This window comes from Mus pahari, chromosome 21 (genome assembly GCF_900095145.1).
Source record: "Mus pahari chromosome 21, PAHARI_EIJ_v1.1, whole genome shotgun sequence".
NCBI lineage: Eukaryota > Metazoa > Chordata > Mammalia > Rodentia > Muridae > Mus > Mus pahari.
In genome coordinates this window covers 20395054-20417396 of record NC_034610.1, presented here as the reverse complement: position 1 = coordinate 20417396, position 22343 = coordinate 20395054, and the positions used below count along the sequence as shown (strand labels likewise).

Below are 22343 nucleotides of genomic sequence, written 5' to 3'. Positions count from 1 at the left end.
GCCTGCCCCCCACCCTGAGCCTGCCTCCCACCCAGAGCCTGCCTCCCACCCTGAGCCTGCCCCCCACCCTGAGCCTGCCCCCCACCCTGAGCCTGGCCACTGTTTGCACCTTCAGCAGCTCCACCTCCACGTAGTCCCGGGCAAGGTCTGGGTGCTGGCGGCGTTCTCGGCACTGTAGGTTGTCAGTAGCAATGGAGTAGGGCACGGAGGTGGCATCCAAGGCGCGCTGTAGCCGCAGCTTCTGGGCCATCATCAGGTCCGTCTCAGAAGACAGCTCGTCTATCTCTCGCTGCAGCTCTGACTTCCAGCAATGCATGTCCTCCAGGCGCTCTCCCACCTTTCTTGTGGAGTCAAGTTGCGTGCGTTGGGCCAGTGCCCCAGTCTCGGCTGCCAGCTGCCTGCTCTCATGCCGCTGCCTCTCAGAGTAGTCCCGGTCTGCGAAGGCCTGGTGATAGCGGGCGTAAGAGTTCTGAAACCACTCGTCCATCAGGTATTTGGCAGTGCGGAAGCCAGCGGTGGCCAGACCCGAGGACGTGTAGGCCCCAGTATTGCAGGCCACATCATATTCTTTGCGTGGAAGCTCACAGACATCTATTGACTGTGGGGCTGGCTCCTTGGTCAGGAGCACGCCGGTTTGGGCCATGGTGCCCACTGCCTGGCTAAGCTGGAAGGGAGGTGGAATGAAGAGAGGGTCACTGGGCAATTGTCCAGGCACGATCAGTGGAGCAGTACTGGTCAATCTGTCCCAAGCAAGGGTCCTGGTTGCCCTAGGAACATTGTATACACCAACTGCCTCCTGTTGCTGAGCAACAGGGTCACTCAAGGGGGAGGAGCAGAACTGCCCTCTTAAAGGGCCAAGCAGTGTCTGGGAAGATAGCTTAAGTAGGTAAAAGTGTTTGCCTTGCAAGAACTTGAGTTTGATTTCCAGAATACAGGTGGGGGGGTGGATGGGTGTGGTGGCACATACTTGCAACCCCTGCACTGGGACGGCAGAAACAGTTAATCTGTGGCATTCACAGGACAACCAGCCCAGTTGTATTTGACGAGTGAAAGACCTTGTTGAACATAAGGTTGGCCAGGCATAGTGGCAAATACTTCTAATGCCAGCAGCACTCAGGAGGCAGAGACAAGTGGCTCTCTGACTTCAAGGATGGCCTGGTCTACAGAGTGAGTTCCAGCTTGGTCTGGGCTATATAGTAGGACCCCATCTCAAAAAAAAAAAAAAAAAAAAAAAAAAAAAAAAAAAATTACAAAAAAAAAAAAGACAAAACACCAAGATGGATGGTGCTTGAGAAATGTCCCCTAAGGTTTCCAATGGCCTCCAAATGCACACAAATATCCATATGTTCATACGCATGCGCACGCACGAGCTCTCTCTCTCTCTCTCTCTCTCTCTCTCTCTCTCTCTCTCTCTCTCTCTCCCTCTCTTACACACACACACAGGTAACCCCCAACTCTCAGCTCTTCACCACACTGTGATCAGAGTCACAGGCTCAGAGGCTCAGGACTCATTCCCTGGAGGACCCTTGGACTCCAGGGCTGGGGTAGTGAAGGGTCCTGAGGTCCAGGGCTGAGGTAGTGAAGGGCCCTAGATCCAGGGCTGAGGTAGTGAAGGGCCTGAGGTCCAGGGCTGAGGTAGTGAAGGGCCCTAGATCCAGGGCTGAGGTAGTGAAGGGCTTGAGGTCCAGGGCTGGGGTAGTGAAGGGCCCTGAGGTCCAGGGCTGGGGTTGTGAAGGGCCCCGAGGTCCCTGACACCCTGCCCTTCTCCCTGGCTCCTTGGCTTCTTTTCTGAGATGTTCTTCCATGGTCTGGTCCTGAGTGTGGGCTTTGCCCTGCTGGAGCAGGACAGAGGAGGTTCTGTCTACTTAGAGACCCCTTTGGTGATCTGTGGGAGGTGGAGGGCCATGAAAACGTGAGCAGGTTCCTCATCCTGAGAAGCGCCTCTCTTCCTCAACACTATCAACATACCCTAAGCCACCCTGTGACTCCACAACTTGGCCCCATTGTGCATGTGGTCTGAACCCCGCATGCAGACCTAGAGGACCAAACATCTACCTTACCTCAGTCTCCAGGACTCACTTTGGTAGCTGAAACCATGAGAGTATCCACAGGGACCCTGACCCCATCTGTTCCCAGGGCCACTGTGTAAGGGTCAGCCCCTCCTCCTCCTGTATCCCATAGCTGGACCTAGATCCAGCGCCTCCTGGGGATCTGGGCCGGGGTTCACCCACTGAATGTGTCTGGAGTCGTATCCTGATCTGCTCAAGAGGAGGCACCTTCTGTCTGGACAGTTGTTCCTAGGACACCAGTTGGACAGGAAATCCTGCCATCCAACCTGGGCATTAAGAAACCCTAGTCGATAGCCAGTGTGACCAAGAGAGGGCGACATTGACTGCAGAATGTGCCAGCCACCTATTTCCTGACTGTTCCTGGCCTCTCTCCCTCCCCTCCCACCTGGCCTTCCCCAGACATACTAGTTCCTCTCTGAGAGAAATCCACACCCTTAGCCAGCACAGGCTCTACTGCCACAGCCCCTCAGCCTCTCCCCTCACCATTGTCCTATCCCGTTTCCCGCCTCGGGCTCTCTCTGCTTGGCACACAAACTTGGTTTCACCCCCATGCCTCTGTCCAGGCTGTGCATTCCTGCCCCAGCCCACCCCACCCCCCACCCCCGCCGCCCTGTGCTGACTCCCTAGCAGTTAGCCCCTCACTCCATGCTCCATGTCAATCTCACGGTAACCCCTGGCATTGCCACCAGTAGATGCTTTGTACATGTGTGTTTTGTAGGCAGAAGCCTTGAGATTTCATGACCAGACGGAGCAAGAGCTGCCACTGTCCCTCAAGAGCTAGAAGCCAAGAACCTTGGGGGCCAGTGTGGCCTCCCTCTATCTCCTCTGTGCCTCTGTTTCCCCACATGGTAGTCGGTACAGAGCCACCCAGAGCACACCACAGTTTCTTCTTAGATTCATTCCTGACATGTGGAGCCAGGGACGGCAAAGGAAGAGCTAGCCTGGGCCCAGTGACTCTGCTTGACCTTCACCTGCAGGATTCAAGTACTGGGCACTGCAGGTAGCCGATGCTCCCACGGAACCCCCAGGCTAATGAGGAAGGCCAGGTCTCAATGTAGATTCCCCTATGTCAGGATAGACTCCAGGGTAGAGCTTCGACCTTAGTCCCCAGCTTGAGGGGTCCAGACTCACCAGACACCTTCAGGGAGGGGTTGAGCCTTTGTTCCTATCATCCACAGCCTCTAGTCTGACCCTTGGTCCAGAGAAAGAGGCATTTGTGCTCTGAAGGTGACAGGGCACGGTCCCTCCCAGCCTCTCCCCGCCCAGCCCTTTGGGGGAGGAACACCAGGCATCATTGCTGAGGTTGTCACAACTCAAAGCTGGGGCTAAGTGGGAAACAGGCAGGCAAAGCTGCAGTGAGCACAGACAGACTGGGATGGGTGGACAGAATGGTGGTGCACTGCAGGACTGTATGGAGTGGGGTGGGGTCCTCTCTCATGTTGCCCTTCTTCCCACATTGCAGTTACACTGAATGGGGGGGGAGGGCGTGTGAAAGTTCCCACAACACAACTGCAGCATGATGGGGCTGGAAGTGCCAGCTCCATGGACTCTGCCTGTGTCCCCAAGGACCAGACCTCTCCACGCTGGACAGCCCTGCAGGATGCCTGGGAAACAAGGGGGTAGCAGGACTGACCAAGAGTACAGCTGTCCCCTGCACAGATCCCTTTACAGACTCTAGATGTCACAAGTGGGACGGATATGGGCAAAAGGGTCCCTTTCTTTTGAGTCTAGCCACCAGCTCCCCAAGGCCAGAGGGGATCCCCTAGCACTCTCCCCACCATCAAGGTTCTAAACGGGAGGGAAACCATGCAGTCTCATAGACTCCCCAGAACAGGCACAGCCCGCAGGCCCCGGGCTGAGATGGGCCCAAGGTCACGCTGACAGTACAGGGCCAACAAAGGAAAGACTGCCATCTGGCCACTTCCTATCCTAGCCAGAACCCCTACTTGTTACTGCGTGAAATGACAACCAAGGAGCCACCCTGGCTGGCGCAGACCCAGTAGCAGGAGCGGTGGAAGGCACAGCCACATCTCTCCCCATTACAGAAGAATCCAAAGCTCTTAGGCATCCCTGAGCCAGGGCTGCGGCAGGCATCAAGCAGGAGGGAGGAGCCAGCCAAGGACCTCCCGGAAGAAGAATCCTGGAGTCTAAGCATTGGAGAGCAGGTTGGATGAAGGTAGGAAAGAGCTGTGCAGAATATTAGGGGCGACCCCCTCCTCTGATGACTCCCAGGGCCATTGTGAAAGCCCTGTTTCCCATCAGTCATCAGGCCCTGGAAGGTAAGACAAAGCAAGAAGATGGGGTGTGGACACAGACTGGCAGAGGGCTGAGTCCAGTGGTCTGGTCTCAGAGGTAGGCACTGGGCATGAGCCTCTCTACTTGGCAAGGCTGGAGCAGAAGGCTGATGGGCCAATGACTCACTCCCACCTGACTCTTGCCTTTCCCCAAACAGTGAACACAAGGGGCTCTGCCTTCTTGAGCAAGAGGGGGGCAAGACTCAGACAGGGAACTCTGAGATAAGGCACGTGTGACTTAGGCTACCTGCCTGAAGGTGGTTAGCTGTGTGTGGTTGTCCAGAAAGCTGTGTCCACCTCAAGGACCCAGAGCTTCTCAGCCTGGCACAGTGTCCCCAACCTCATGGATGTAGTTTGCATGAGGCTTCCCAGCCATAACACCAAGGCTGTGTGAACACATTTCTTTAAATGTCCCCAAGATTGGCTCGGTCAGTCTAGTACTTGCCCCACAATCACAAGGACCCCAGTCTGGGTTTTCAACACCTCTGTAAAGAATGGGTGTGGCTGCACACACCTCTAATCCCAGACCTGGGAGGATGGGTGCAGGAAGGCTCCTAGGGCTTGCAGGACAGCTAGCTTAGCCAGCCAACAAACTCCAGGTTCAGCTAGAGACTGTCTCAAAAAATAATAAAATAAAATAACAAAAGCAATTGAGGATATGGAGAGGCCAGTCACTGTCCTCCACGCATGTGTGCATACACATGCAAGCGTGCACACTCACATGCATACACCATATGCATCTCCAAAACCATGCATAGCTTTGAAAAATATAGGAAAGAAAGTCTTGCTGGGTCTGATGGTGTTTGCCTAGAATCCCAGCTACCAGAAAGAATGGGAAGATCACAAGTTCAAGTCCAGCCTGGGCAACTTAGTAAAAGATTGTCTCAATATGAAATGCAAAAGAAGGCTGGAATGTAGTCGGCAGAGCATTGTCCAGCAAGGACAAGAGCTGAGTTCTGTCCCTAGTACTACCAAAGCAGAACAAACCCCTAATAAATAAAAATAGAGAAATGAAGCAGTACTTCAGTGAAGGGCTTTGAGTTACACATTTCCATGCTTTAAAAGTATTAACTACCTCTACACTTGGCCAAATAGGGAAAAAAAAAACAACAACAACAAATCTCAGAAACCCAGTATGGACATGGTGTCTCTCGTGAGCATTTCGGCAGGCCATCGAGCTCTTTAGGCGAAATGTACAGGGGCCACCCAGCCACTGAGTGATGCTAGGCTTTGAAATACAGCCATAGGAAATGACTCCGAATCAAGGAAGGAGGTTAAAAAAAAGACAGGCGACAACCATTTGCAGCAAGCTTTGTCCCAGAAACACCATCACCAGGAAAATAGCAGGGACCTGCTCCTAAGGCTAAAGCGAGGACCCCTCTCCAGGGACACAGTGTGTCTGGGATCAGAGACACACATTTGAAGCACACAGACCAGGAGCTGGAGTCCTGGCTGAGCTTCCTGCAGGGAGTGAGCCATTACTGCGGGGACACAGGCGGCTACTTATCAGAATGTCATGGTGGAACCAGCCAGGGACAGGAGAGACACAAGGTTGACACCCAGGAGAATTTGAGGTTTCGAATACCAAGCCAACAGGAGGCCTTGCCTGGCATCGACCGTGGGAGCTGGGAAGAGGTTGGCCAGCCAGGAAAGACACTGCCACCCTGAAGAGGAAGAGGGGGTTCCAGAGAGGACTTGCCCTGATTTTCCTCAGAAAAGAGCCTTTGAGTTCCCTATAGGACAGCGAGGACTCCTAGGGACGAGCATCACCCTGGCTGGCCCCAACTACCCCTTCACCAGGAGGAGCCTATGGAATGTACAGAAGCCTGGACCTAATGATGACTGGAGAACTGGATCTGACATTCATGCACCCTCATCAGGGGCTTCCTGTGCAGGGGAGCCAGGGGGAACACAGCCCTACGGGTGTGGCTGCCTCATCCCCGACCATCCCCGACAGACCTGTGAGACAGTGCCCAGGGCCTACTGCCTTTAAGAACAGCCAAATCCCCTCTTTATCAGGTCAGCTTTATCTGAAAAACCTCCTACAATTCCCTGAGAAGAAAATTAAATAGAGGATTTAGCAGAGATTCTAAGTTGGCCTGGGCAGGGCTGGGATGGGCTGGCTCAACGGAGGCTGCTGAGCTGAGTCCTAGCGGGTGGGAAGTACCCAACCTGACCCTGGCTGGCCCTGCAGGCTCAAAGGCCAACGGAAAGGACAACTTTAGCCTGTGCTATACAGAGGCCATCAGGATTTCCACTTCCCTTCCCTTCCACACTCTAAATGCCTAAATGCAGAAACAGGTTCCAAGAGGTAGTGCCATTAGTTTAGTAGGACCTGTGTGGTCATACTCCCAGGCACTCCTAAGTGTGAGGCTCCCAGGGAGATGGGCATCATAGTCTGCACCCAAATTCTCAGCCAGAGGGGGTCCCAGTCCCAGGGAGGTCTCAGTAGCTTTGTCACAGGGTAGAAGACTAACACAGATAGCAGCTGGTGTCCAGCAAGGGTAGACTCATGCCATGGGCCCTGGAAACTTCTGCATGCTGAGTTCCAGTGAAGTCTAACTCAGTTATGTTCTTCCCGCAATGTCCCCCAGTCTCAGACTGAGACCGACTGGAACTGTGTTTCTAGGGTATGCAACAGAAGAGGAGGGGGCTGCACTAGAAGATCATCCCGGAAGTGGGGCCTAATAACTATGGGTGTGTATGTCTCTGACCTCACCACCCCTCACCCAAGGCTGTAAATCAGAGGCCCATCCACCCCGCCCTCACATCTCCAAGTCTCAGAATAGGGACTCTGAGCACCAGGTCACTCCCGCTGGAGGGACTACAGGTAGGCAAAGGACCAGAGGGACTGCTGGCTTCTGCCCCTCCATGGCCCCCAAGGAAAATCCCTGTGTAGAGCAGGGAAGATGGAGTGGTGTGCTGTGGGTTCCTGGTGGTCTCTTCAGGGCTTTAGTTTCCTCTCAAGGTAAGGATCCAGGGCTCTGTATGGCATGGACACCTCTGTAGCACCTTAGATGCAGGCCCTAGGCCATATCTGTGGAACTGGGGGGGGGGGATTGTTTTAGATAGAGAGGAAATCTCATGATGTTTTTTGTTTTTTAAGTCCCCATGAGCACCAGCTCAGAATCTGAGTCTACTCAGCAAAATGGACTCACGTGGGCCAAGGGGCCTGGGCTAGCCAGGGAAGATACATGGCCTTCAACAGCTGGGTGAGGTGTTTGCTCCATGGACCATCTTCCCCATGAACTGGTCTGAGGCTAGCCTACACACACACACACACACACACACACACACACACACACACGAGCACATACGAACATACAGTGGCTCTGGTCCAGAAGGAGCTGCAGTCTTTGAAAACCTCTCAGAAGATCTGCCAGCCATGAAGGGCCAGCAGCACTCAGAGTAAAGACTCTCCACTGACCAGGAGGACAGGGTAGTTCCACTCCTGCCTGTCACGGAAGGTCAGCCGGGCCTCGGTTCATGGGTCCTTAGGAACGTGGTCCATCCCAGGGCTTGGAGACAGGACTTGTCAGCATAGCCAGCCGCGGTTGCCAAGTGCTGAGGGACTGGCCCAGCCTGGAAGGCTTTGGAAGCTCATGGCACTGTCCCAGGACGGACACTATCAGTGAAGTTGTGACCATTGAGGTGAAAATAGCCCAAGGCCAATACTTGGTGATTACTCCGGCCATATGATTCTCTAAAAGCCCTATCTGTATGGGCTCAGGGGCTATTGGATCAACAACCCACACTTCTTTGTCGCTTTCCTACCAGCTGTCCTTAGGGGCTTGTCAGATCTCATGATCTACCATTATACCCTGCCCAAAGAGCTAGACAGTGTAGCCACTGGGGTCTCTGGAGAACAGTGGGAAAGTAGGGCACACTTCTGTCCCTGGGCCTAGTAGGGAGAAGAGTGGAACCCATTCATAGTGGCAGTGAACCCATGGCCTCTGGTCCCCTCCATTGTCATGATATTCGTTGTTAGGGACACCCTGACCCAGGCCTCTGGTCAGCCAGCCTGACATTTCTTCCTAGCAGGTTTCTGCAGCCACCACACTGGCTAGGCATGCCTTTGGTTCCAGCAGGGACAGCAGCCCTGTGACCTTGACATCTTAGCTGAGGGGGATGGGAAGCACTGGGAGCTCTCAGCTCCAGTGATGTTAAGAGGCCCTGCATCTTCCAAAAGATGCTGTCGCAGCAGCGGAGCAGATTAGGGCTGTGCTGGGGAGAGATAAGGGGCTGAGGGTCGTTTGGAGGACATGCGCTGAGAACAAGCTGGGAAGACAGGGTTCCCCCTACTGTCCCGGCCTCTCCTGTTGCCCTGGCCCCCCTTTTCCTACCCTCTGGTTCTGCCCTATGAAGAGATGGCAGATAAAGGGGAACAGTATTACCTTGAAGTCAGGACAGCCAGGGATCCTTGCCAAGTGTATCTGGGAGTGGTCAGGTCCATGAATTATGTTGGTCCAGGAGCCTAGCCCAGCTCTTTTCTGCCCACCACCCAGGGACAGAAATAGACAAGAGGGTCTGGGCCCCACCCATTACTTAGTCCAAAGAGCCCCTGAAAATAGACACGAAGAAAGTCAACTAGACTCACATGCTGTGACCCCAAAGGTCCTCTTGGGAGTCATGACTGCGGCCTAGAGCCACTTAGCAGATGGAACCAGAAGCACGCAAAGTTCAAGTCCCCACTAGGAGGGCGCAAACTACCCATTAAGTGCAGAAGGAAGCAGCAGGCCACTGGACCAATCTCTGCCCTCCTGGCCAGTCGGTCCACACCACCCAGTCCCCACTCACATCCTCATTGCCTGGCTCCATTCTGGCCTCCAGGCATCTGGCCTTGACTCTCACACAGGAGCCCCTTCCCCGCACTTCTTCCTTCCACAGAGCCAGCCTGAGCCCCAGTCTTGGACTCCACAGTGTTCTCCTCATGTACTAGGCACTCACTGGCCATCAAAATTAAAGGCAGCAACGGACTGCCCTAACCCCCAGATCCACGCAGGACCAAACTTTCTACTTGACATGTCCTCGAGCCACAGACTAGGCTGACATTCAACCTCACAAGGGCAGGGAGGCCCCTGCACAGTGGTTAAATGCAGATATGGCCTCATGAACAGCAAGTCAGCATGGGGAGGGCCTCTCAGCACCAGAGCAGGGCTAGGGTGAAGGGTGGCGCTACCGCGGAGGCACGGGGTGTGGCCTTTGCTGTTCCCCATTAACAAGGCCTGCCCCTAGAGGCCCCTGATCAGGCTTGAAATAGCCCAGCAGCAGCAGACACAAAGCGCCTGTGAAGACGCCAGGGCGGGCTGGCAGCAGACCCCTCCCTGGCGCTAATGCACTGTGCATTATTGTAAGTGGAGTTTTTCTGAACAAAAGCAAGAGTTCTCAGGGAGTCAGCCTTGATCCGGAAAAGACTCTGTGTCCTGGCTCCAGATGCATATGGGCTGCTTTGCTGGGGACACTACCAGCCTCAAGGTCACCTCATATCTGCTCTTCCTCAGTCTTCCCTGTTGCAGTCTATAACCATGTTCCTACTGGTTCCTTTCTTGATCAGTGTGACCCCATGGCTGCACTGGGTCCTGCACACCTGTCCACCTCCTGCCCTCCCATGCCATCCTGCCTGTCCCTGGAGGTCCCCTCACTTCCATCTCCTACCCTATATTCTGGGTGTTAAAGATCAGGGTGGCAATCATTAAGATTCTACACCAGTTCCTAGAGACACTCTAGGCCTACCTCACAGATTTGGTGGCTTAAAACAAGAGTTGATTCTCCATGGTTCTGAAAACTCAAGTGTGACCTTGGGGTGTGGCAGGGCCCTACACACCCACCCACCCTACCCCACTCCCCATAATCAAGAAAGATCTTCTCTGCCCCTGTGGTTCCTGGGGGCTCCCTGCTGGCTCAGAGATGACATATGTCTTGCTTGGGATAGGCTGGGGCTTAGCAAATCCATCGGCCAGTTGGTAGACTGGCAGTGGCATGGCATGGGAAGGGGGGCTGGAATCAGGAGGCCGAGGTGCTTGAGTAGTGAGCTCTGCCTGCCACACAGGTAAAGCAAAAGTGCTAGCTGGAAATGGCCTTTGATGTTCTTTTAACAAACCAGAGGAGGCTTCCCCTCCCTCTGTCCAAGCACCAGCCAGAGAGGAGGTCTGAAGGACCCCAGGGCACAGAATTCAAAAGAACAATCACAAACTTTACCAAAATTCAAAGAACTTAAAGATGACACAAACACCTCATTGAACATTTAGGATAATAAGGACATCTCAGTAATCTTCAAGAAAATACAAATATGAAGCTGAATGAAATGGCAGAGATAATTCAGGATGTAAAAAACTAAATCTAATAAAGAAATGAAGGGAGCACAAGAGAAAAGATGGAAATGAAAACTTCAATATCCCAGTTAGAAAACTCAAGGGGAAGTCTGATGGGTAGGGTGAACCAAACAAGACAGAAACAGCAAAGAATGGGAAAAGAAAGAGCAAAGACTAAGGGGAAAAAGCAGAGGAAAGGAACATCTTTCAAAGTCAAATCTTCTAGTTATAGGCATAGATGAGAAAGAATAACCCCAAGACAATGATACAGACCGACCATATCTTTAGGAATATAAGAAGAAAACATCTCCAAACTTAGAAAGACACACCCATACAGATACAAGAAGTACACAGAACCCCATCCTGGATAAGACCAGAAAAATAGACTCCCCTGGGCTTATCATAGTTAAAATACTAAATATGCAGAACAAAGAAAAACCACTGAAGGCTCCAAGATAAAAAGCATAAGACACAAAGGGAAACCCATCAGTGGGAATTCTGAACGCCAGAGCAGTGCACCCGGTTCTGAAAGACCATGATTGTCACTTAGACAGCTACAGCCAGCAAACTGTCCACTGTAGTCGCAGGAGAAAGAAGAACTTCCACCCTTTAAAAAAATCACATCAACAACAGCAAAATGCTAAGCAGAATGCTAAACTGATCAATTCTTCAAACCAGAGAGAGGAATAAACACATCCAGAACACTCTACAAAGAAAACAAATGAACCTGTAATTAATGAAATACAAAACCCAAGAACAGCAAAAGCAAAACAACAAAATGATTGCAAGTCAACATACAGCTTTCAATTACAACTTTAAATATTAATGGCCTCAACTCTCCAATTAAAAGACATAGACTAGCTGAATGGATTAAGAAACAAAATCCAGGGTTAGAGAGATGGCTCAGCAGCTAAGAGCACCGACTGCCCTTCTAGAGGTCCTGAGTTCAATTCCCAGCAACCACATGGTGGCTCACAACCATCCATAATGAGATCTGATGCCCTTTTCTGGTGTGTCTGAAGGCAGTGACAGTGTACTCATATACATAAAATAAATAAATAATTCTTAAAAAAAAAAAAAGGAAGGAAGGAAGGAAAGAAAGAAAGAAAAGCAAAAGAAAGAAAGAAAGAAAGAAAGAAAGAAAGAAAGAAAGAAAGAAAGAAAGAAAGAAAGAAAGAAAGAGAAAGTAAAAGAAAAGAAAGGAAGAAAGGAAAAGGAAACAAAATCAGTGTTTCTGGAATGCTGTCTTAGATTTAAAGACAGCTCCCACCTTTAAGGGAAAAGGTGGAAAAAGAACCCAAACTAATGTGACCCACAAACAATCGGGAGCTGCTATCCCAATACCTGACAAAACGGGCTTCAAATTAGAAACCTGGGTACCTATAACCCCAGTTCTGGGGGACAGAGACAGGAAGAGCGCTGAGGCCTGCTGGCTAACTGATCTACCTGAATTGATGAGTCTTATGTCCAATAAGAAGCTCTGTCACAAAAGCTTAAGATGGAGAGTGACCAAGGAAGATACCAGACATTGATTCTGGCCTCCACGTGTGTATATATTTGCACACATAACTGCACACACAAACAAACTCATATACATACACAAAAAGAATGAATGTGAAGATAGAATTATGAGAGATGATCCCCTTCCACATACCTGGAGCATACAAGCGGCCCTTCCTATAGTCTCCTGGGCCCTAGAATGCACAGAGGTTTCCCAAGGAACCCCTGCTTTGGGAATATGTACCTACCTTGGACAACTCCCCAGCCTTCTCTAAAGGTGAGTCTCTCACATGACAGAAGGCTGACTCTCAGTTGAGTGCATAGCACCTGCCTTGAACTCCAGTCAAAAGGATCTGTGATGAGTTGTTATTTTTAAACTCTTCAATGGTGTGTGAGCCATCTAGTGGGGTTGGGATGGGAAAGCCGAGGTTCAGTGAGACACATGCCAGGCCAGCCCCTCTCCTCAGTCACCGGAAGCCACAGGTGGCTTGGTGGTCACTCAAAGTGGTTCCGGAAGGTCAAAGTTGTTGGATCGGGGACACACAGGCCAGGGAAGATCTCCACAGTGGTTGAGGCTAGGGGACCCCAGAAGAGGAGCAGGCTGTGTGACTAACAATAACAGGAAAGGGGATGCTCGGGGAGAATATGTGCCTACCTTCTGCTATCTCAGGGCTTGAGTGGATGGCTAAAGAGTTCTAGGCATTGGGGGGCATTCAGTCTGGCTGCAGAATAGGTAGAGGGGTAGAGTCCTGAACACAGGCCCCAGACTCAGGGGCTAGCTGGGGTCACCACCCTATGGATAGACATCATGACCCAATTTGGGAGTTCTTAAGGATCACAAGACAGGTCTGCAAGAATCTTACCCATACTGTATATAATAGGGACACCCATAGTTCCCTGGGGAGTGTGGATCTGTGCACCCACACTTTTGTCTCCTGGTAGCTACTGAAAGTGTGTGTGTTAGGGCTGTTCCTGAGACCCTGTTCTCATCCTCAGAATCCTTAGGAGGCCTTGGCTGCTGGTTCTGGGGTTCTCAGCCCCCCTGAACCATCAGGAGAGGAACTGTGATGCTAAGACCTTTGGCAGAAGAGATGGGATGATATCCTCAATCCTCATTAAGGATATATCATCAACTGTATACAGAAGAGGGGGTAGCTAATAAAAGGTTACATCCTCCCAGAGTGACCCTGATCCCTAGGCTTAGTGATGATAAACCTCCTCCCCTAAGCTAGGTCCATGACTTAAACTACAAAACAGTGACTTCCTCCAGGGACACCCAAGCTATTTGGCCCTTCTGAGACCCCTCCTTGCTGTGGGCTGTTTCTCCAGGATGATCCTGTCTGCCAGAATCCTGGTGTCTCAGCAAGACCCAGTCTGTACCCAGACAAAGCTGCTGGCAGTTCTGCATCTCCTCCTGGGCAGCCATCCTTCTGGGACAGGGTCTGCAGAGATGGGGGCAGGGCTTGACTCTAGACATTGCCCTGAGATAGAGTAGGTCCTGGACTCACAAGATTTAAATGTCACAGTTGGAGATGAGAAGGAAGGAGCTTTGACAATCAAGTGGAAAGAGAAGTGACTGCAGGCCATGGAAAATTGCTGGTTTCAGATGCTCACTTCTAACAGCAAGCAGTGAGTGCCGACCAGATAGAGTCCCAGAGACCTAGAGATACCCTTGCCTAATATAGCTTAGATGCAGGAACCAGGGACAGCTCCTCCTACCCACACTGTATCCCTACCCACAGTCCAGCCTCACCATCTCTCTCTGCAAAAGTGCTACGTCTGGAGCTGGCAGGGCTGGGACACAGCCCTTGTTGAGCAGAGAGTCCAGAACTGTGATTAGCTTTGCTCAATCACATATGGTAGCCACAGCTGGGGGTTGAGCAGCTGGCTGGACATGAGAATATGGTAGTAGATTGAATCTCTATGGTATAAGGGCCAGGAATCACACAGGAGAAATGCCTCTACTGCTATGTAGAGGACATTAGGCTCCCAAATGGGTGGTGGGAAGATCATTGCCTGTAGCGTGTGAGGTCTGTTGAAAGGGAAGGTCATCCCACTGAAGGCTAAAGCCACAGCCCCAAGCTCCACCCACACGAAGGGCCCAGTGTCCAGTCCTGAACTCATCTCAGAGGATCAATAAGACTGGAATTGTGGGGAATACTGGCCACCGTCTTAGGTTGGAGAGTGGATGGATCATAGGGTGCACAGACAGACTGCCAGTCCAGTCCCCAGCGGTCCCAGTTGAACAGTTCACAGGGGCTGTGAATCTGCTCTGTGAGTTCAGTATGCAGTACCCACAAGCTTTGACTTCTACACCAGCCGGCTGGGATCCCAACTGCCTTCCCCTGAAGACTTCAGACAATGCTCAGACCCACGTTTCCCTTACAGCCCAGGGGTTCCAAGTCTGACTGCCTTCGAGGTGTGTGGGCTTTAGGTTACATAGAATAGTTGGAGATCCACCAGGTCACCTTAGATGCCCTGATGCTTTGGGGAGCCTGAAGCCTACAGAGATTAGGGGCTGTAAACTTCCACTCTAGTCTCCTCACAGAAGAGTTCAGCTCAAACACAGCTTGTTCCCGGGAGGCTGCCTGCCGAGGCCTGATCCAGGTAACCCAGGATAGGCTGGACCCCATCTGGGTTTTTTTCTTCACGTTGGTCCAGGCAGGGGGACATCAGCATCTGATGACATTCTGGATCCAACAGAAACCTCTGTGCCCCACCAAGGTTGGGAGTGCGAGACATGGAACCAGGGCAGCCTGTCTCTGCTCCCTACTCTGAGCCACAGCATGTGCTCAGGGAACGTGGTCCCCTCTGCTGAGAACAGGACCCAGATGATAGTCACTGCCCTCCAGGGTGCTCTCCCTGTCATGAGGCCCTCCTGCTCCTGCTGTCCCAAGCAAAAGCAAGGCTCAATCAGCAGTAAAGCTCCGACATTTGGTTGGAACCTGTGCTCATTCAGCCCCTCGGTGCAGGAGATGGGCAGGATGTGCATGGCTGTTGCCTGGCAACCCCCTGCCTGCGCGCCTGAGCCCCTGCGCCCACGCAGCCATCTCTGTCTCTGCTCAGCACTCCTGCCCGTGGGCCCAGATGGCCAGGCCAGGAGGGGACAGTGGAGGAAAATCGCCCCAGTGTCTGCCCTGGTCAAGCCTGTGTCTCTGTCCCTCGGGGTGGATTCTGGGCTGCAGGTCTCAGTGGGAGAGGAGCAGGACATTTAGCCATGTCTGCCTGGGTGCAAGGAGCATCTTTGGTTCCAACCTCCTATACACAGAATCCAGTTCTCCCAGTTTCTGTGCTGCCCCACCCAGAGCTCCTTGGCCTCACTTAAGCCTCCAAAGGCGCCCTGGGGGGATGGGCAGTCCTCGCCATTCTAAGTGAGGAAACTGATGTCCAGAGCTTGTGCTAGCCTAATCTGCAGCTGTTGGCCCCAATCAGAGGCTGCACAACTCGGAGCAGTGAAAACCCAATTTTAGACCAGGGGTGGCATGCCCTCCACCCGTGTGACAATCTGAGGATCATTGGATGGGTGTGAGGCTCCAATTTAAAGAATCATGACATCAGCCAGTGGGGGTTGAAAATGCAACCAGGAGGTTGACCCCATTGCCACTTGAGGTTACACTACTGGGCTTAAGCCAGTACTAGGATGTAGTGTGACATATCTAAACCATTGTAAAGAGCTCTGGGGACAGAGGTGACCCTCTCCCGGTAGGACTCACCGGCTTGGACTCCCTCCGCCAGCCCTCAGCTCTGAAGTACTCGATGGCCTGTGAACTTTCCTAGCCACTGGGGCTAGAACAGCTCCACCTGCTTCCTGACCATTTGTCCCCAGAAATGTCACTAGAGAGGCAAGAATACCTCAGGCACACCAGTAATAAGCATCCTGGCCCTGATCTTAAGGAACCATTGGGTCCCTAAGGGCAGTGACAGAAAAGGTCACCGGGGAGAGGAGGACGTAGGGGCTGCACTGTGGGAAAAGCCAGCAGGTGCAAAGGTCCTGAGGAAGTCTACCATTCCTCAGATAGATATGGGTGCACCTGAGGGAGTGCTATCAGGCAGAGGGACCTGGTCCAACCTCTTGAGCATCTCTGAGGAGTTACAAAGGAACTGGGAAGCACAGTGAGAGTCTCAGCTAGGCTATTTGGGGGGGGGGGGCGGGCAAAGACCTCAGCAAGCTCAGGCTGGTCCCAGGAAAAGATGCTTAGCCATGCTGTGGACTAATAAAGCTGATAAGGGCAATTGATGCCCCCTCTGCCAAATGTAGCAAAGTTGTTTGTTCAGTTTTTAACCTCTGGGATGCCCTCCAAGCACCCTCAGCAGCAGATCTGAGCATCCAGGATCAATCCCTACCTTGCCTCCTCCAAACACCACTTACCGACCCTGGGCCAGAGCATCATGATATCCACAGACCCCAGGAAAGCCACTGTCCGAGGGGCTAGCTGGCTGTGAGGGTCTGGTAACTGGCTATGCCCACAGGCTCAGGCTGCAGGTAGCATCAGTGAGCACCTAGTGTGCAGAGCAAGAATTGCTGCTTTTCCCACTGCTTGTTCCGGTGGGCCAGGGACAGACCGTACCATAGTACCCATGAGGCGGAGTCAAAGTTAATGGGGGTGGAAACTCTAAGTAGCCTTTGTACCCGAGACCCTGCTCCTGCATCCTGCATCCTGCATCCTGCATCCTGCATCCTGCCTTCAGGTTTGGGCAGAGAGTAAGATGAGAAGGGGTTCAAGTCCAGCTCGGTTGCATGGTCAGAAGTTCTGTGGCCACGTCTATGCTCACAGACTCTGAAAGTCCTTGCCCCTGTCCTAGGCCTAGCATCCAGGGAGGCCCAGAGCCAAGACTACTAAGCTTTGGTATGTCTGCCAGGTGACCCGGGGTAAAGAGAAGCCTCAGACTATGGCTTCTGGCCCAATCTTGTGAGAGGAAGCTGTGATGCCCCTACCCTTGTCCTGAGAACTTGAGGCCCCTTAGGCAGAAGCTTGGAAGCCCAGGCTGACCTGTCCAGGTCCAGGCCTCACTGTGGTCTCCCAGGTCCCCGGGGTGTGCCCAGATTCTCATTTATAAAACCTGCAGTGGGGCCACAGGTGTCTCTGGGGGCGAAGGGGGTGCATCCTGTCCTGCAGCTGATTCAAGTGGGCGTGGCTGTCTCACCAGGATTTCTGGGCTTCTCCAGGCAGATTGGGGACTGGGACTACTGTTTGTTGGAAACAGAATCGACATTTGCATTACCAGGCCCGCAGCCCTGGAAACCAAACACTGTGTTCTGAGCTCAGGCTGCACCAGGCCAAGCAACGCCTCTGCCTGTCTAGGGGGGAGCAGGAGACCTGCTAGCATTCACCCCCATCCCGGGCTGAGTTCTCTGTATCCCAGGGGTGGAGGGACACCTAGGACACATTGGAGCCTTTGCCCTGCTCCTCTGTCCCAGACACCCCGTGTCCTACAGGTATAAAGGCTCAGTAGCCAGTGTACAAAGGGTTACCCATCTATACCTGGGGACTTGGGGGTTGTGTTTCTGAGGGGCCTCTCATCCCGAGTCCCAAGGGCCCAGACGGGGCCAGTTGGTCCATGTCACCACCACCCCCAGCGGCCAGCATAACCCTTGGTATACAGGTCGCATGTTTATGAAATGAGTAGAAGGTTCCAGAAGCCTTGCTCCGGGGCACTGCTCTCAGGAGCCGTCTAAACTGGGATGCCTGAGCGTCAGAGTACAGGCAGACATGGGGACACTCGCCTGCCTGGCAAAGCCCCTGGCCCTGGAACCAAAGGCTGCATGTGGAGGGAGTCTGCTTGCTGCCCCTGCCTAGCCTCTGGACAGCAACCCTGGGTAGCCTGCGGCCTCTGGATAGTGTCAGGAGGCCCTCAGCATAGCTGTCCACAAGCTGGTCCCCATGGCTGTTTCCGTGGAGACCTTCCCTGTCAGGCCACTCAGGCTCCTCATGTCTACAAAGAGCTAGGATGAGCCTGTGTCTGAGTGTGTGTGTGTGTGTGTGGGGGGGTGAGATTATGATGCAGGCAGGATGCATTCTGGGAGAGAGGCAGAGCCACAGCCACCTAGGCAGGGCCTCCCCAGCTCCTTCGACACACTCACAATCACAGATCCCTCTTTACTCAGGGGCAGTGTGGTTGGCCATCCTAAGTTCCCACCCAAAGCCCAGTCCAGGACCTCTATGAGCAACAGAGGGGACAATGAAGGAGAACCCTCCCTCGGCCTGGTGACTATAGCCACAACAGCAGGTCAAATCAACCCCAGTGTTACCTCACAAGTCCCTCCCCTTAGGCCTACAGTGTCTATTCCCCACTCTGCCTCCACTCAGGGCCAGGGGCTACTTTCTGCCTGGTCTATTTTCTAGTATCTTCAAGAATCACTATATGCAGCAAAAAGCCAGCTTTTCAGGGTATAGCCCTCATGGGAGTTTGAAGGTCCAGTAGGAACGCAGTTGGTCAGAAAACCCCAGTAACAGAGAGATCATGCTGAGTATAGTTCTCCTGTGGTCACCAATTTGGGGTGGGGAGCGGTTCTGAAAGCAGGAGCACCCCAAGGGTTAAATGTGAGATTCTTGCAGAAACAGTCAGTTCATGCCTAAATAGAAACTGAAAGAGCTCCAGTTTCCCAGAATCGACTTAAATCACTGACCCTGTTCTGCCCTTGCCAGGTAATAGTGGTCATAGCACTCAGGGCTGACCATACCCAGTCACTGATGTAGGGTGAGAATCAGAGGCGACCTCTGGCCCTGCTGGAGAGCCGTTTACTCCCAATGAGCCTGTGAGATATGATGGGAGTGGGGGTGGTAGCAAGGGGGCAGGATGGTGGGACAGTGGCCCCCAAAAGACATTCATGAGGCTTGACCCCTGGGACTGGGGAATGTGATCTTATGGAAAAGGGATCTCAGCAGATGTCATTATGCTTGAAGCTCCTAAGCCAGGATCATCCTGGATCATCGCATGGATTATCTGAGTGGCCCCAAGTCCGGTGACATTGTCCTCCTAAGGGACAGGAGGCACAGGGAGGGCGGGGTATGACAACAGAAGAAAAAACAAAGTCTTGTGGCTGCAGGTGAGATGGAAGACTCCACTTTAGCATTAATGGAGCTGTGAAGATCTGCCACACCTGGGGAGGATTTCTGGGTTCCAGAGCTGGGGCAGCAGGTGTCTGCAGTTCCTGGCCATCTGTCGCAGAAGCCTCAGAGGTCCTACACATTGGCCTTGGTCTAACCCAGGGGCAGAGATCTCAGCTGTAGGCCTGGAGATCCAGAATCACACTCTCATGCCCACAGACAGGATCAAGATTTCCCTGGGAAGGCTGATGAGGCAAGGCAAAGTAAGGATCACCACCTTACAGCCACCTTGTTCCCTGAGTGACCTAGGGCCCAACTGTAGCCCCCTACTTAGGGCTACTTGGAAGTTTGGAAAAACTCTACAAATATGTGATGTTCAGGGATTCAAATGCAGCACACGGTGAGCATGGGTGAGGCTCCTTCCTCATGAACCTGGCACTGCATCTCCGCCTTGAAGGAGCCTCATAGCTTTCAGACCACCATCTCTGCATTAATGTGGTCAATTTCAAAGTGAATGCAGCATCCCCCGGGACAGGGAGAGGCATAACACTCTCAGATAATAAGAGCCCCACTAAGACCTGGGTTCCTGTGGAAAAGAGCCCCTAGCCATGTCTGGCCCAGCTCATCTCTGCCTCTGCCTCTCTGCCTCTCTGCCTCTCTGCCTCTCTGCCTCTGCCTCTGCCTCTGCCTCTCTGCNTCTGCCTCTCTGCCTCTCTGCCTCTCTGCCTCTCTGCCTCTGCCTCTGCCTCTGCCCTGGCAGCTGAGACTAGCTAGTTCTTAGCTTGATGCTTCCTTCTGAAAGCAGTTTCCGAATTGGATCAAACACTGAGTTAACTCATTAGGAAGCTGTGGAGGCAGTAGAGTTAACTCATTAGGAACAGTAGAGCAGCAACAGCAGACAGGCCTTGAAGCCGAGTGAAGAAGCAGAGAGAGGTCTTGGTATGGAACTGCAATGTGACATATGCACATACAGGCAGGGTCACAGCACCCACATGCTCACTGGACACGGGCCATATAACAGGAGCACTTCTAAGCACATTCTAAGGGCTCACCGATGCACACATACAGTGAAGGCCTCATGGTGTCCTCCTTGCCCCTCTAGGGGCTAGCTGAGTACCACAGTCTCTGCTTATCAGTTCTGTGACAAGAGTCTACTCAGGAAAGTCCAGACTGCAGCCTACCTGGCAGGCACCAACCATGTCCAGGTGACCCATAATTCCCTGTAGTAACATGACTCAAAGCAGGCCATTGGTGTCACCTAAGCTAGTCAAGGTCTGCTGATCATAGACAAGTCAGGGCTTGTTATAAGGCTCAGTGGTCCAGCCAGTGGCTTGGGTAGCCCTTTCAGGTTTATCTCATCTGGCCTTTCATCCCTGCTTTAAAAACCCAAGAAAGTCTGAACAGGCTCTCTGTGTGTGAGTCTACCTACCAGCCTTCATTCTTTACCAGATGGATGAAAGAGCATCGGCTCTCAGGACACACATTCCAGCTCACAGGCTGCCATTTGTCCCCACATTCCCAGCAGACAGGCTTGCTGGCATACTCAAGTTCTCTAAATGTAACGGCATCTGGGTATTCTCTGGGTTAGCATACAGCCGGGGTGGTAAGGATCTATTCACTGCTTATGCACTATCATCCATTCATCTACCCACCCACCCTCACATCCTCTTACCCATCCACACACCATGGTTCCATCTCCTTACCTTAGCTGGGCTCCTATGCCTGTTGATCAGGCAAGACAGAGTAAATACAGCCTAGCCTTGTCCCTAAGCAAGTAGAGGTCAAGTCCCAGGGCACCTACTTGCCATGTGCGTCACAGCCCCACCCATCATGTTGTCCTGCCCGAGGAAGGACTCTCCAGTCTCCCCACCAACCCCAGCAACTCTCTTATGTGAGCCTCCGCCTCCCCCTGCCTGGGTCTTGCCCCATCACAGCCACTGACTGGTTGAGGCACCTCGGGGACAGAGTCCATTCTCGGGCCTGGCTAGATGGCTGCCCAGCACCTGATAGAAAAGGTGGAGGCCTGCGTGAACAGTCCCCACTTTAAGCCTGGAGCCTCTCCTCGGTCTCCCTCCCACCTGCCTGTGGACGTCTCCGGTTCTCTCTCCCTTCCCTCTCTGTAGCCTCTGAGAAGCCCTAGGGCAAGACCTTGGGGCTGGGCTTTTGCTCAGAGGTCAGAGCCCAGAATGAGGACAGAGATTCCATAAAAGGCTCAGCCCTCCAAGTGCAAAAGAGCCAGATGCCAGGAGTGAGCTGCCGAGACCAGCAGCATTGAGGAATGTGGGTCAGGCCCTTCTCCCAGATGCCCCGTGTCTTAAGGGAAACTGGGGGTTGGGGGGTGTGGGTCACAGAAACCTCCTTCGACTGCCTGGCCTCCCTTCTGCCATCCTTGACTTTGCCTCTTTCCCTTAGCAGGGAAACCCTATGAAGATGACAAGGCACCATGCACAGAGGCTCCAGCTGAGCCAGTGGCTACCCTCTGCACAGGGATGATCATCAAACCCACTCACAGTGGGAGAAAATTGAAAGTCACCTGCTGAGGTCACACAGCCAGGAGGTCCAGCTGACCTGCTACCTAGGCCGGCATCCCAGGGACCTGATATCCGCCGGGTTCTCCCGGCTTCTGGCTTCCCTCATGCTTTAGCCCTGGTCATGCTCTGGAGTCTAACACGGTACCCGTAAGTCCAGGTGGCCGGGTCTAGTATACAGACTTTGTCTTCCCAAGACATCAAAATGAGTAACCACCTGCTCCCCCCTTCCTCACAGAGCTGACAGTTCACATGGGGTGTGAGGTGCAGAGCAGCTGCCAGGAGAGCTGAACAAACACGATCGGGCTCCGCAGTCGCAATGCCCAGCTGCTAGGCAAGCAAGGGAAAGTCTCGGGGTAGGCACTTCCAGGACCATAGTGGCTTTCTAACCCAAAGGGAGCTGATCCAGCAGAGGTAGTGAGGCCCAGGGGAGTCCTGAACACCTGATGGACAGCTTTCTCCACAGAGCAGGGATTAGGCCTTGCAGAGTGGGGACATGAGGCCAGGATAGTGTAGGGTTGTGCCTAGCTATGTAATCTCTTGGGGACACCTTTGGGGTCAGGCTGTCCTTCCAACTCCAGAAGTGAAGGGC

At 52.9% G+C, this 22343-nt stretch overlaps 1 protein-coding gene across 3 annotated transcripts in view; it reads right to left on the bottom strand.

Annotated features, from left to right (window-relative positions):
• Tekt4 (tektin 4) overlaps positions 1 to 21009 on the bottom strand; it is a 25723-nt gene extending 4714 nt beyond the window's left edge. The window contains exons 1-2 of one of the 3 annotated variants that reach the window (XM_021221714.2): positions 20927 to 21009; positions 110 to 664 (exon numbers count right to left, since the gene is read on the bottom strand). In XM_021221714.2, coding sequence (XP_021077373.1) covers positions 110 to 643 — 534 coding nt within the window. In that variant the 5' untranslated portion in view covers positions 644 to 664; positions 20927 to 21009. The remainder of the gene's footprint in view (positions 1 to 109; positions 665 to 20926) is intronic. The other 2 variants (XM_029533107.1, XM_029533109.1) reach the window with 2 other exon arrangements.
• Positions 21010 to 22343: the final 1334 nt, after the last annotated feature.